The 15,317-nt window shown below is 38.2% G+C and overlaps 1 protein-coding gene across 2 annotated transcripts in view; it reads right to left on the bottom strand.

The window, feature by feature from the left end:
- KIF3A (kinesin family member 3A) overlaps positions 1-15,317 on the bottom strand; it is a 133,693-nt gene that overhangs the window by 14,137 nt on the left and 104,239 nt on the right. For both annotated transcript variants that reach the window (XM_077473230.1, XM_077473231.1), the window contains 6 exons: positions 12,587-12,743; positions 8,561-8,741; positions 7,396-7,506; positions 4,874-4,999; positions 3,987-4,040; positions 3,626-3,694 (listed from right to left, as the gene is read on the bottom strand). In XM_077473230.1, the coding sequence (XP_077329356.1) occupies positions 3,626-3,694; positions 3,987-4,040; positions 4,874-4,999; positions 7,396-7,506; positions 8,561-8,741; positions 12,587-12,743 (698 nt within the window). The remainder of the gene's footprint in view (positions 1-3,625; positions 3,695-3,986; positions 4,041-4,873; positions 5,000-7,395; positions 7,507-8,560; positions 8,742-12,586; positions 12,744-15,317) is intronic.

The raw sequence follows: 15,317 nt of genomic DNA, 5'->3' as shown, positions 1-15,317 counted from the left end.
ATTGTGTAAATGGACAACTTTGTCTTAAAAAAAAAAAAAAAAAAAAAAAGCATTTTAACCACTTCCCGCCCGCTGGCCATCATATGACATCCTTGACTTTGTGGGGAGATATCTGAATGATGCCTGCAGCTACAGGCATCATTCAGATATCAGCTGTTTCAGCCGGCGGTTCCCTACACCATAAAAATGATCATACCGGCTATTCCGCTGCTTGATCATTCTTACAGGAGGCGAAAGGGGATATCCCCCCTCCCGCCGCCCTCCAGTGCTTCTACTGAGTCACCGCTACGATCGAAGTTAGAGTCTTTTTTTTTTTTTTCAGGCTTCCCAGTCTAGAGTTGAGATGTGGGGTCTTATTGACCCTATATCTCACTGTAAAGAGGACCTGTCATGCCATATTCCTATTACAAGGGATGTTTACATTCCTTGTAATAGGAATAACAGTGATCAAAAAATGTATTTTTGGGGAAAAAGTGTCAAACTAAAATAAATAAAGTAAAACGAACAATAAAAAAAAAAAATATTTTTAAAGCGCCCCTGTCCTCGCATGCAGAAGCGAATGCATACATAAGTCCCATCCACGTATGATAACTGTGTTCAAAGCACACACATGAGTTATCGCTGCGAATGTTAGAGCGAGAGCAATAATTTTGGCCCTAGACCTCCTCTGTAACGCAAAACATGTAACCAGTAAAAAAATTTAAAGCGCCGCCTATGGGGATTTTTAAGTAGCGAAGTTTGGCGCCCTTCCACGAGTGTGTGCAATTTTCAAGGGTGACATGTTAGGTATCTATTTACTGGGCATAACTTCATCTTTCACATTATGCAAAAACATGGGCTAACTTTAGCAAATACCGTGCAAGATAAAAAAGTTGCAATGACCGCCATTGTATTCTCTAGGGTCTTTGCTAAAAAAAAACATATATAATGTTTTGGGGTTCTATGTAATTTTCTAGCAAATAAATGATGATTTTTTACATGTAGGAGAGAAATGTCAGAATTGGCCTGGGTGCTCCAGAACGCCTGATGGTGCTCCCTGCATGTTGGGCCTCTGTATGTGCCCACACTGTGTAAAAGTCTCACACGTGGTATCGCCATGCTCAGGAGGAGTAGTAGAATATGTTTTGGGGTGTAATTTGTGGTATGCATATGCTGTGTGTGAGAAATAACCTGATAATATGACCATTTTGTGGGGAAAAAAAAGGAAAAAAAATATTCTTGATTTTGCAAAGAATTGTGGGAAAAAATAACATCGTTAAAAAACTCACCATGCCTCTTACTAAATACCTTGGAATGTCTTCTTTCCAAAAAGGGGTCATTTTGGGGGTATTTGTACTTTTCTGGCATGTTAGGGTCTCAAGAAATGAGATAGGCTTCAGGTGTGATCAATTTTCAGATATTGGCACCATAGCTTGTGGACGCTATAACTTTTACACAGACCAAATAATATCCACCAATTTGTGCTTATTTTTACCAAAGATATGTAGTAGTATAAATTTTGGCCAAAATGTATGAAGAAAAATGACTAATTTGCTAATTTTTTTTTTTTACTGAATATTCTGTATTTTTTCTTTTATAGCACAAAAAAAAAAAAAAACAGCGGTGATTAAATACCACCAAAAGAAAGCTCTATTTGTGTGAAAAAAGGACAACAATGTCATATAGGTACAGTTTTGCATGACTAAGTAATTGTCATTCAAAATGTGAGAGCACCGAAAGCTGAAAATTGGTCTGGTTATTAAGGGGGTTTAAGTGCCCAGTGGTCAAGTGGTTAATGGACAATTGCGCGGTTGTGCGAAGCTGTACACAAATTCAATGGATGCCCTTTTTTTCCCACAAATAGAGCTTTCTTTTGGTGGTACTTGATCATCTCTGCAGTTTTTATTTTTTATGCTATAAAACCAAAAAAAATAAATAAAATAACAAACGGCAATTTTTTAAAAAAAATATATATTTTTTTTTTACTTTCTGCTATAAAACACATCCAATAAAGTAAAAAAAAAAAGTCAAATTTCTTCATCAAGTTAGGTCAACATGTATTCTGCTACATGTTTTTGATAAAAAAAAAATCCCAATAAGCGTATATTGATTGGTTTGCGTAAAAAAGTTATAACGCCTACAAAACTATGGGATGTTTTTATGGTGTTTTTTATGGATTTATTTTTTTACTAGTAATGGCGGCAATCAGGGACTTATAGCGGGAATGCGACATTGTGGAGGAAAAAATCGGACACCAAGTGACAATTTTGATACTTTTTTGGGGAACAGTGACACCAATACACTGATCAGTGCTAAAAAAATTTGCACGGTTACTGTACAAATGACACTGACAGGGAAGGGGTTAAAATCACAAGCGATCAAAGGGTTAAATGTGTTCCTAGGGAGTGCTTTGTAACTGTGGGAAGACAGAGATCCGTGCTCCTGCATAGCAGAAACACAGAATCTCTGTCTCACCTACTAACAGAGCGGAAATTTGCCTTGTTTACATAGGAAGACTGCCAATCTGCCTGTCCACATCGAGAGCAGGTCGCCGGTGGTGCGCATGCATGCTGCAGACCCAGAAGTGCAAAGTCACTTACATGTACGTGAGTTTGCGCAGAGGAGCCCCTGCCCCGCAGGGGCTGCCAATCATTGCCCATTGGTGCTGCCAATTAGTGCCCCCTCATTAGTGTCACCTATCAGTGCCTCCTTGTGAGTGCCCACCAATGACACCCCTTCAGTGCCCATCAGTTCAGCCTATCAGTGCCCATGAATGCTCATCAAGGCCCAGTAGTGCAAGCCTCATCAGTGCACATTAGTGAAGAAGAAAAATTACTTCTTTGCAAAATGTTATAACTATGAAAAAGTTGGGGTTTTTTTTCAAAATTTTGGGGGTTTGTTTATTTAGCAAAAAATAAGAAAGCCAGTGGTGATTAAATACCACCAAAAGAAAGCTCTACTACTATGTGTGAAAATAAATGGTCTGGGCAGGAAGGGGGTAAAAGTAGATCCTTTTTAAATTTAGGTAATGACATCACATATGTTTTAAGTAACTATACACATCGAAATCTAACAGCCACGCTAGCAGAACTACATCTGTTTTAAAGAATCTAGCAGGAAGAAAGAACAGTTTCCCTAACATTTTGTGATAAGGCGAGTATCATCAATGCTTTGAATCCATTCAGGCTATCTTCACAATATATAATGCAGAGTACAGAAGTATAGCGCTGAGCATTTTAAAGCCTCCTAATAAATTGTATATCACAATGGTGGAAGCTGAAGATTATTCCTGGCAATTCTTTAATCATGTATAGGTGGTGATAGTTGCCATAATGAATCCACACCATGGTCTCCTTCACCGGTTAAAAGTGGGGGCAAGTCTTCACTAAGTACATGACAAATAGCATTTTCTGCTACAGTGGGCAAATGATTTGGATGTTATCATCATAACAGCATGTAACCTTAGTTATGTAGGATCAATATAGCTTGATAAATTTCCGTTAATCACAACAATATTATAAGTAATTAGCACTGCAATGTCTTGCTGGTCTCATAGCAAACACACTTTCTACTGCTAACCTGCTGTAGCAAATATAATACATGTATATATCATATATATAGGTGTTGAAGATAAAAATCATCTTACATCCTTCTCTTTCTTGTCTGGTATGGGGGTTTGCTTTCTCATATTGTTTCCAGTGTATGCAACACATTTCTTAAAAACGAAAGGGAGAAAAGAACAGGTTATTAAAAAAAAAAGAAGTGTGTGTATGTATTATATATAATATACAAGCACGCGCACACACACACACTATATATATATATATATATATATATATATATATATATATATATATATATATATATATATTATATGTGTGTGTGTGTGTGTGTGTGGCATATTTCAGAAGAAAGATATAAGAAAAGTATTATATTATATTATATTATATATATTTATACAATGCCAACAGTTTAAATACAAGCAAATTATAAATAAAAACTCATACCAATTGCCATTCACCAATATCTTCATTCCAGTGTACATAATTTTCAATCATTTCCTAAAGAAGAAGCAATAAATTAGAAAATTACCTTTGCTATGATTAGTTAAAAAAAAACAATACCTTTACATTATGTCTGGTTCTTTTCCTTTTTATGGCCCACTTTCCTGTTCTAGTTATAAAAACAAATGCGTTTTGCTTCTGGTTCGTATGCAAGGCCATGTAAAAAACTATTTGTATGCAGTATTTCACAGGGAAAAAGCTGCAGGCTGCATTTTTACAGCAGCCCAAAAAAAAACCACGGAAAATATTCTATGGAATACAATATACATGTTTCCACTAATTTCTGTGTGGCTTGGTTTTTTACAAGAGGCTGTGCAATGAACCCTAGAAAGTTTCTACTTTTCTAGTATTTAATCATGATCATTTTATTTAAAATTTCATGGCACTTTTTTTAAAATCTACACAGAATCTATATGCACCCTCCTTTACTAATCATCTACATATATCACTGTACTAAGGACCATGTACAGATTTGACTTCTTTGTATATTTGCAGTAATTATATTTCTGAAGAATACAGTCCCATTCTAAACCAGAGTTCTTTTGAGTCATCATAGGAGTCCTTAAAACAGAGGTGGCCCTATTAAAAAGTTATGTAAATAAAATTGCAGTGCCAACTAGTGCTGCAAATTATTTACATAAATATCGGGATTGGCATATATCAATTCCTCTAGACCGAGCACAGATTTTTTTGTTTATTTTTTTGAATTAATATATATAATACTGTTGATAGGGCTCTCGTTACATCAAAGCAGAGAAATCTTCCTTACTAAATAAAGCAAACCTATAACATCAGAAGTAAAGAGGTGATAGATGGTAGGACTGTGTTACCTGATAGTCTTGGGGAATAAAATTATCAATAATGATCATCTGAAGACGAAGCTCTCGACTTAGCTGCCTGATGTTCTCCAATAACCCCTCTATTTCTCTTTGGTGTTCTTGCTGCAGATCGGCCATCTAGTATTGCAGCAAACAATAAATACGTAGTAAATGTAAAAGAACACAATATACTTTAAGAACACAAGGGCATGACCTAAAACTAGCAGAAGGAAAAGGTCAAGACTAATCTTAGGCCCCTTTCATTCTGGTGAGATTTTCTTCTGTTTTTACCTTACCAAAAGTGGAAGAAAAATGCATGACCATTACATCCTATGGAGCTCTTCACAACAGTCAGTTGCGGGTCAGTGTTTTCAAAAGTCCTACATGCTGTATTTTTGGTGCTCGTTTGGTGCGGTTTATAAAAAAAAAAAAAAAAACTCACCTCCCTATTGAAATGAATGGAAAGCACATTAAAAACGCATCCGAGGTTGCATTTTTGGCGTAACATGTCCATTTTTCCCAGGTGCAAAACGCACCGGAAATGCGCCAAAAACACATATGAGTTTTTACAACAAAGCAGTGTGAAAGCAACTTGTTTAGCTATTATTTTACTGCATACGTAGTGAAAATTTGAAATAGACTTCCAGACTAGACTTAAAATAGTGGTTCAAACAGTAAGTAATTATAAAGATTGGTCTATATTCAGACAAACCACCGAAAGGAAGACTCCATGGACCAGTCAAGCCAGTTAGTTAGTCTTTTTTTCTGCAGCGAGTTTCTATATTATATTTTGGAGATACATATAGATTACTAGACAAATATTACTGTAATGTAATTACAGAAGATTGTATTTAACTATACAGATACAAAAATGTTTGCACTAACAATGAATCCTTTAACATCATTAGCTCAGTTATTTATGTGGTTTCACCCACTGGCTGCCACTACTCAGAAGGGGCCATCTGCTGGATGCCACTAAATCATGATAGCACATCTGTGAATGATATAATCATTTGTGCTGTGCAAGAGGACAAGATATTGTATTTAAAGGGTGTTGCAATGTTTTACATTTTGTGCATTCCTGATAATTCTGTGTTCTAAAATACTAAGTGCATGTGATCACAGAAAATGCAGAAGCAACTGTAAATAAGTATGGAGTGGGCAGCAAGCAAACACAAAGGAGTGTAAAAAATGTCAAAGGGGCATGGGATTCCCCAGTTGCATCACCAAATGATTGCAGAGGAAGTGCTGGTTCATTACGAACAATGTGGAAATTTAATGTAGGAAATTTACTATTACTGTGCAAACCTACTCACATTGTATAATCAGAGGAAATGAACATTCTAAACAGTGAAAGCCAAATCCTGGTCAACATGATGAAAAAGAATGTAATATTAATAGCTGTCCAAGGTTACTCGAGTTTTTGAAACACTATGCAATAATTCATATTCCATTGGCTGGAAGGATTACGCTAATGTCCCAGAAAAAAAAACCACTAAAAAAAGGTTAAAGGATAAGTTCACCTTTTAAAAAAAGTAATAAATGCACATTTTTTTTTCCCCTTAGGAGCTTGGAAAGCATTACACCAGCATTACACCAGCAGGTGCAATGTAAGGCTCCTGTAGACTGTCAGTGTAGCCATTGGCCTGTACTTCCAATACAGGCAAGCAGTTACTTCAGTCCAGGAAGAGTCAATGAACTACGAGGATGCTCACCAGTACCATTGAGAAGCCCAAACTGTCAGAGGCGTACAGTACTTGTAGTCTATTCATTCACAGAACTCAGTGAATGAATGACGCAGCCACGGGAGCAGAGCCCTGTACAGCCACGCTATTTTCAAATTATGACAGCAGGTGTGGAGAGAATATCCCCGGCCTGCTGTCACATGGGTCAGGCAAGAACTGCAGGATCTGGAACATGTTACATGTTCCACCCTAAAAACAGGTATAACATGTAACATATTCCTAAAAGTGAACTTATGATTTAATGCACAACACCTGTAAATAGTTCCAAAATTAAAATAGTTTATCCTTTTTTTCAAACTTGTAAGCACGTACATGGTGAGCTCTATTATTTACTTTAGGTAGGCCATTTACCATGAACCGGTGTTGGCCTAAAAAAATTCCTAAAGTAACAAAAGTGCCAAAAAGGTAGACATTTCATAGCACCTTCAAGTACCTGTGTTCGTTTATATATTGTTCAACTGTTGCTTTGGTGCTTGGTCCCAAGCCTAGATGGTAGCCTGAGCCCTGCCACAGAGAGACAGTTATTTTGCTAGCATCAAAGAATGCCAGTAATCCATATCAGTTGTTGCCTTCAACACTTTTTTAGGTCAGGTGTTCAGTATATTTTAGAAACTCTGTTACCTGTCAGCTTAATTTTCATTCATGAAATAGTTAGAAGTGTAGCAAACAAATACTATTTAGTAATAAACAGCTGCAAAATAAAGGCATTATAATAATCAATGAAAGATGTATGAGGACATTAGTTTGCACAAGCAAGAGTAAGAAAAAGATAGGCATAGCAGAACAAACCTCAGACTTGGCTGCCATTAGCATGGTCCACACTTTTTTCAATTTTTTGGTTTTACCCTGCGCCTCCTCCTGTAAGCTTGTGTACTTTTCTTCAATATCTAACCGCTCTTGCTGCATGACATAAAACATTCAAGATAAAGAAATAGCAAGCATAGTATGGACTTATAACCTAAATATTTATTTGTATATGCATTCACTTTGTCCAATAAGAAATGTGCACACTTTATTGTAGCCCAGGGGCACTGTAGGCATAACGGTCTATTGTTATATACCAATATAGCAAATGTTCATCTAAAGGCAATAACACTACATGAAAATGTTTTACTCTTGGCACAACAGATAACTCAACAGTTTGTTAGTGTAACAGAAGGAGGGTAAAAGGGAATAAAAACTATTTTTTGTATATTGTCATATTTACAATTCCAGTATGACTATTTAGTTGCTGTTCTCCAGATCAATATCAATTTCACCAAAAAGGACTTTGAAGACTAATGCCGTGTACACACGATCAGACATTCAAACAAAATCCATGGGATTTTTTCCAACAGAGGTTGGCTCAAACTAGTCTTGCATACACACGGACACACAATGTTGTCGGAAATTCCGAAACATCAAGAACGCGCTGACGTACGACGAGCTGAGAAAATTGAAGTTCAATAGCCAGTGCGGCTCTTCTGCTTGATTCCAAGCATGCATAGAAATTTGTGCGTCGGAATTTCCGACAACGGATTTTGTTGACGGAAAATTTGAGATCCAGACCTCAAATTTTGTGTGTCGGAAATCCTGATGGAAAATGTCTGATGGAGCTTACACACGGTCAGAATTTCCGACAAAAAGCTCCCATCTAACATTTTCCTTCGGAAAATCTGACCGTGTGTATGCGGCATAATTCTACCTAAAAGATATCTATGCTGTTCAGGACACCAAAATGGAGAGCTCCCTTATTAGCACGGCAAGCTAGCTAAAAGTTTTGCTTCTTTCTATGGGACCAGTTACATTCTCTGGCAACCTTATATATATATATATATATATATATATATATATATATATATATATATATATATATATATATATATCTATATCTAAAGACATAAGGTGTGACGCCAGGCAGGAGATAAAGTTAATTTGGACCCAGGATTGTTCATACTGAGTATAGACAACAAACCTCCTTCTCCTCTAGTTCTCTGCGAAGCTTCTCCGCTCTCCTTCTACGTTCTTCAAGTTCAGTATTTGATTCCTCTAAAAGCCGTTCTTGTTCCTCTGCTTTAGCCAGTAAATCCACCCCACCAACAATGACCTTCTTCTCCAAGGCAGACAGTTTCTCTAGAAGGGACTGGTGTTCTTGTCTTAAAAGATAAAACAATATTTTATTTCTCTATCTCAAATACATTTCAAACATTCTGCTCCTAAATTAGCCAAAGACATGAGCTGCTTGCAAATTCAACATGTTCCAATTATAAAATAAAAGTAGTAGATTACCATCAGCTGTTACAGATTCCCTCAGCACATACCCCCAGCAAACCAAAGTCTAAGAAAGTCTTGACTGCCTAATTTAACTATTACAAATTGCAATTGATTTTCAATGCAAAAATAAGCTGACATTTTCTCTTACGCAAGTTTGGATACAGATGTGATGATTACGTAAAAAAATAGTTTCAGAAGACAAAAATGTTTCCCATCAGTGACAATGTGACAGAAAGTGAATTGATAATCTCTTTCTGAAAAGCGAATTGATAATCTCTTTCTGAAAAGCGAATCCCCTTACTTCCAGGAACAAGAATGCCGAAAATCAAGTCAAAGTGAGGTCAGAAACACTTAGCCCTTGTACACACGGTCGGAGAATCCGTCAGAATGTGTCCTATCGGACCGTGTTGTCGGATAAACTGACTGTGTGTGGTATGCATCGGACTGATTCCGTCGGAATATCCGTCGGACCCAATTTTCCAACTTGTTGGAAATATTTTCCGACAAACTGGTCCGATCGGACATACTCCGATCATGTGTAGAGAATTCCGATTGGACAAAGTGCCACGCATGCTCAGATCAAATTCCTACACCAAAGCTATTGGCTACTAGCCTGAACGTAGTCCCGTCGTAACGAAATAACGTCATCACGTTCTGAATTATCGGATTTTCCGACAACTTGGTCCGACCGTGTGTATGCAACAGTTTCGGACACAATCCGTCGGACAAAATCCAACGGATTTGGTTGGCAGAATGTCCGACCGTGTGTACAGGGGCTTACACACGACCGGACTTTCCGGCAGACTAGGTCAGACAGGATCAGTCCGTCGGACAATCCGATCATGTGTGGGCTAGTCCGACCGTTTTTTATAAAAAAAAAAAAAATCAGACGGACCTAGAAATAGAACGTTTCAAATCTATCCGACGGACTAAAAATCGGGAAAACCGTTAGTCTGTATGCTGGTCCGACGGACCAAATATGACGCAAGGGCAGCTATTGGCTACTGGCTATTGAACTTCCTTGTTTAGTCTCATTTATGTCATCACGTTCAAAATGAATGGACTTTTGAATGGACTTAGTCCAGTCGTGTGTGGCCAAGTCCATTCATTCAGAAAGTCCATCAGACCTCTGCTGAAAGTCCGTCAGGGAGACCGTCGGACCTAGTCCGTCAAAGTCCGGTCGTGTGTACGTGGCATTACATGCAGATTTGTTAATGGTCAGGGACTCAAAATGTATCATAGCTTTTGCAACAACTATTCTTAGGAGGAGGTTGGTAATAGCAGCCTATAAGGTTTTAATCTTCCTTACACGTAAATAAACTGAATCAGTTAAGTTTTTTTGTTTTTTTTCACCTTCTTTCATATATTATATAAATGGTGATCCTGCCTGACCATGGGCCTTCCTCTTCCTGGGTGATCATGTTTTTTTGGCTTGCAGCGTACTTACCGCAGCATTGTCACCCTGAGAGGCCCCTGTAGTAATTTGAACTACAGGGCAGCATCTTTATGTAAAAGGAGGAGGAGGGATATCAGCATTGTTACTAATAAATCTTCCCTCCCACTGCCAATCAATACAGGACATGTATCCAATGGGCAAATCTGCATCTGGAGGAAGTGACACAGAGCCCACCCTCTTGATCCTTCCTCCAAATTTTAGCAGTGAAGAGTTCAGCAGTCCCTGTGATGTCATCACAGGGACAAAGGAGGGTGTTTCTTCATTAATAGGGAAAGGTAAGAAATAAACAACAACACAAGTGACTGCCTATACATAAAAAGGGGGTAATCCATAAAAATATGTTGTACCGGAGAAAGATTAAATGTTACAAACATTTCCGGTACTTCATATTATATGAAATTTCAGGATATTACTCGTTACATGCAACTTTAAGCTTAGGTTTAGGAGTCAGACTAATTGGTCTGATGTTTCTCTTATTGTTTTTTAAACATAATCTATACCATCAGTGTCCACAGAAGAATGTGACTATTTACACCAAATTGTCACAAATGTGAGTATATCACAAAACTTTTAAATGAAAACATAAATAGTCCACAAGTGTTCAACTCTAGCCTTCACCCAGTGATTGGAAACCACCCTCCATGTTACAACCATTCGTGTCCCCCACCCCCTCCCCTTTCTTTTCCTCGCAGCCGGCCCATTCACAAAAGTGCAGCTTGCTTCACGCATGCACAGTAGGAAACCAGCTGTGATGGCAGCACCAGCACCTGATAGCCGATTGAAAAAAATGGCTCGGGTGAGGACACTGTTTCCTGGACAGGTATGTGCCCTACCTAAAAATCAGCAGCTACAGGTTTTGCCTGGAGCTCCTCTTTTAAGTGTGGACTTTGACTTGGCCACTCCAAAACCTTGATTTTGTTTTTATTAAGCCATTCAGATTTGAACTTGCTGGTCTGCTTTGGACCATTGTCCTGCTGCTTAACCCAAGTATGCTTGAGGTCAGGAACTGATGGCCTGACATTCTCTGTATTTACTCCGGTTAGCTGTGCAATATTTGTTTGATGATCCATATCACTTAAGTGTGACAAATCTGCAAAAATAAAAATCAGGAAGGGGCTAAATACACAGCAGTGTGGGTGTGGGTGTATATATATATATATATATATATATATATATATATATATATATATATATATGGATAGATAGATAGATAGATAGATAGATAGATAGATAGATAGATAGATAGAAGAGGCCAGGTGCCAAAAGCCAGGGGCTCATTCTATGCACTACAAGCTGGAAAAATCCTGAAAAAAAACACAGGCTGTATGACTTTAAACTTTTAAATACTGACAGCTTATTGATCGATTATTATTGAGCAAAACGTACAAAGATTCTCAGTCTTGGACTTTTTACTCTAGTTGTCAGTGCTCAAATTTTTCCTGAACTGGTTTAGCTTCTTCTGAATGTCTGGGTACTGAATAGAGAATGTGAATTTTGTTTTTTCTAGAGCCCTTTCACACAAGTGTTCAGTCTAGATGTGTCTTTCAGGTTTTTTCTTTCTGTACTGTCTGTTTATGTCTGTAGAATTTAGGTGATACAAATGGAAGCTCTACTTTCACCCTCTCTTCCTTAGTGCAATCTTCTAGGACATGTCACAGGTTCCAGAAGACTATAGGCATTCACAAAGCACAGTGTGGCTCACACATGCGCAGTGGGAAGCTGGCTGTGAAGCCGCAAGCTGTTACAGCCAGCTGTCCAGAGTTAAGATGCTGGCGCCGGGAACCTGAAGGCTAGTAAAGAACTAGCCAGGATGAGGACAGCACTTGATCCATGGACAAGTAAGATATTGGATTTGTAGCTGCTGACTTTTAATTTTTTGTTACACAGTGGAGAACCGCTTAAAAAAAAAAAAAAATAAGGCACTACATTTTTTTCACAAACAATGAGAGTTTTAAACATTCCAAAGCTAGCCATGCATTGGAATGATCGTTTACACACAAAAACTTTGTCGGAGGCTTCATGAATGTACAAAAGTATGTCAAAATTTTGTTTGTTCTTAACATTTTATTTTGGTATGAATGACATTTCCCAAACGAAAACCATATACACGGTTAGAAATTTGTTTGTAGCGACAAATTTTCCATCCTGCTCCTTCTAATTTTCTAATCAGTGCAGTCTAAAATGAACATCGATATGACCCCACTCATCCCTTCAGGTTTTTTGGATGAGACCTAAAACTGAATGAGGAAATACTTCACCAGTTTTACTTACTGTGCTTTTAGCAAGTCTTTCTCTCTCTTCTCCAGTTCTGCTCTCGCTTTATTCCTTTCTTCTTCCTCCATATCAAGTTTTGCTTCAAGAACTCTCCTTTCTTCATCGATCCGTGCTTGCATCTCTGCCATTTTATCAGGGGATACCTTTTTCTTGCCTATAAATATATGGCCAATTAATATGACAAATGCAGCAAAGCCATGCTGCTGAACTAAACCACCATCCAGAATTCCAAGCACGTAAAACACAAAGCTTGAATTTAACCAATAGGAATACTAATCTGATTATCTCAGTCCTTTTCTAGAAGGCAGTGTACAATCCAATTCCAATATAAGTTGTATGAATTGTAAAGTGTAATAAAAGAAAATGTAAATATGGTGAGGACTTGATGGAATAGGTCTGATTTGTAAAGTTAAAAAACAACTATGCTGCCCATATTAATCAGAAATTCTAGTTGTTTGTCAACACAGGATAAACTTTTGTTACCAAGGGCAAGACAACCCCTTTGCTTCCAATAGGCTTTAGAAATCTGTACAAATATGACGTGTACAGTGCATTACAAGGGGCAGAGTTAGCCACTGCTCGGAGCAGGAAAATAAAACATTTTGTTATATGCAACTGCAGTTACATTTGCTGCAAGCTTTCAAGAATGTCTTTGTCAGGCAGGTTGATAATAATTTGTGCTCATAAGTTTACATAACCTGGCAGAATTTATGATTTCTTAGCCATTTTTCAGAGAATATGAATGATAACACAAAAACAAAAGTAAAACAACGTGTTTACTCTTTTTAAATAATGACAACAGAAACTACCCAAATGACCCTGATCAAAAGTTTACATACCCCAGTTCTTAATACCGTTTATTGCCCCTTTTAACATCAATGACAGCTTGAAGTCTTTTGTGGTATTTGTGAATGAGGCACATTATCTTTTGAGGTGGTATAGCTGCAAATTCCTCTTGGCAAAAAGCCTCCAAATCCTGTAAATTCTTGGGCTGTCTTGCATGAACTGCACGTTTGAGATCTCCCCAGAGTGGCTCAATATTGAGGTCAGGAGACTGAGGTGGCCACTCCAGAACCTTCACTTTATTCTGCTGTAGCCAATGACAGGTCGACTTGGCCTTGTATTTTGGATCATCGTCGTGTTGGAATGTCCACGTACGTCCCATAAGCAGCTTCCTGGCTGATGAATGCAAATGTTCCCCCAGTATTTTTTGCTAACATACTGCATTCATCTTGCCATCAATTTTGACCAAATTTCCTGTGCATTTGTAGCTCACACATCCCCAAAACATCAGCGATTCCACTCCGTGTTTCACAGTAGAAATGGTGTACCTTTCATCATAGACCTTGTTGACTCCTCTCCAAATGTGGTGTTTATGGTTGTGGCAAAAAAGCTAAATTTTGGTCTCATCACTCCAAATGACTTTGTGCCAGAAGCTTTGAGGCTTGTCTCTGCTCTGTTTGGCGTATTGTAAGCGGGATCATTTGTGGCATTTGTGTAGTAATGGCTTTCGTCTGACGACTTGACCATGCAGCCCATCTTTCTTCAAGTGCCTCTTTATTGTGCATTTTGAAACAGCCACACCACATGTTTTCAGAGTCCTGTATTTCACCTGAAGTTATTTGTGGGTTTTTCTTTGCATCCCCAAAAAATTTTTCCTGGCAGTTGATGCTGAAATTTTAGTTGGTCTACCTGCTCATGGTTTGTTTTCAACAGAACCAATCATTTTCCTCTTCTTGATTAGAGTTTGAAAACTGCTGATTGGCATTCTCAATTTCTTGGCTAGCTTTTTATATCCCTTTCCTGCTTTATAGAGTTCAACTACCTTTTCCTGCAGATCCTTTGACAATTATTTTTCTTTCCCCATGACTCAAAATCCAGAAACGTCAGTGCAGCACTGGATGAAAGGTGCAAGCATCTTTCAAGAGTCCAGAACCTCATTGACCTTTTATACACACACACACACTAATTAAAAGCAAACAGATCACAGGTGAGGGTGGTTACTTTTAATAGCCAATCAAAATAGGATTTTTATAACAGCTTACCTGTAAAATCATTTTCTTGGAGTACATCATGGGACAAAGAGTCACAGTAATTACTGTATGGGTTATATAGGCACCTTTAGGTGATGGACACTGGCACACCTTGGCAGGAAGTTTAGCTCCCTATATAACACCTCCCCTCACTGGGAGTACCTCAGTTTTGTAGCAAAGCAATACACATGTAATCAGAAAGAGGGGAGGGACCTCCTTTTCCCGTGATGTACTCCAAGAAAAGGATTTTACAGTTAAGCGGTTATAAAAATCATATTTTCTTTATCGTACATCATGGGACACAGGGCCACAGTAATTACTGTATGGGATGTCCCAGAGCAATGCTATTCCGAGGGGAGGGAGACACAAACAAAAGTAGGGTCAGACCTGAGGACCTAGATTACTGCCTGCAGCACACTGCGCCCAAAGGCGATATCCTCATGTTTTCTTACATCCACCTGATAGAATCTGGTGAATGTATAGACTGAAGACCTTGCATCTGCGGCCTTGCAGATTTGAGCCATGGAGGCTTGGTGATGCACTACCCATGAAGCACTAACAGCCCAGGTGAAACGTTTCTCTTAAAACCATAAGCTTGAATAATTACTTGCCGAACCCACTTAGCAATAGAAGATTTGGACACTGCCTGTCCTTTCCTAGGACTTTCAGGCAACACAAACAAAGCATCTGTTTTC

The sequence above is a fragment of the Lithobates pipiens genome, unplaced genomic scaffold (assembly GCF_037356315.1).
Source record: "Lithobates pipiens isolate NorthernLeopardFrog02 unplaced genomic scaffold, aLitPip1_a1.2 Scaffold_8, whole genome shotgun sequence".
Lineage (NCBI taxonomy): Eukaryota > Metazoa > Chordata > Amphibia > Anura > Ranidae > Lithobates > Lithobates pipiens.
Note: the sequence above shows the minus strand (reverse complement) of the source record. Positions and strands in the feature narration are given on the sequence as shown.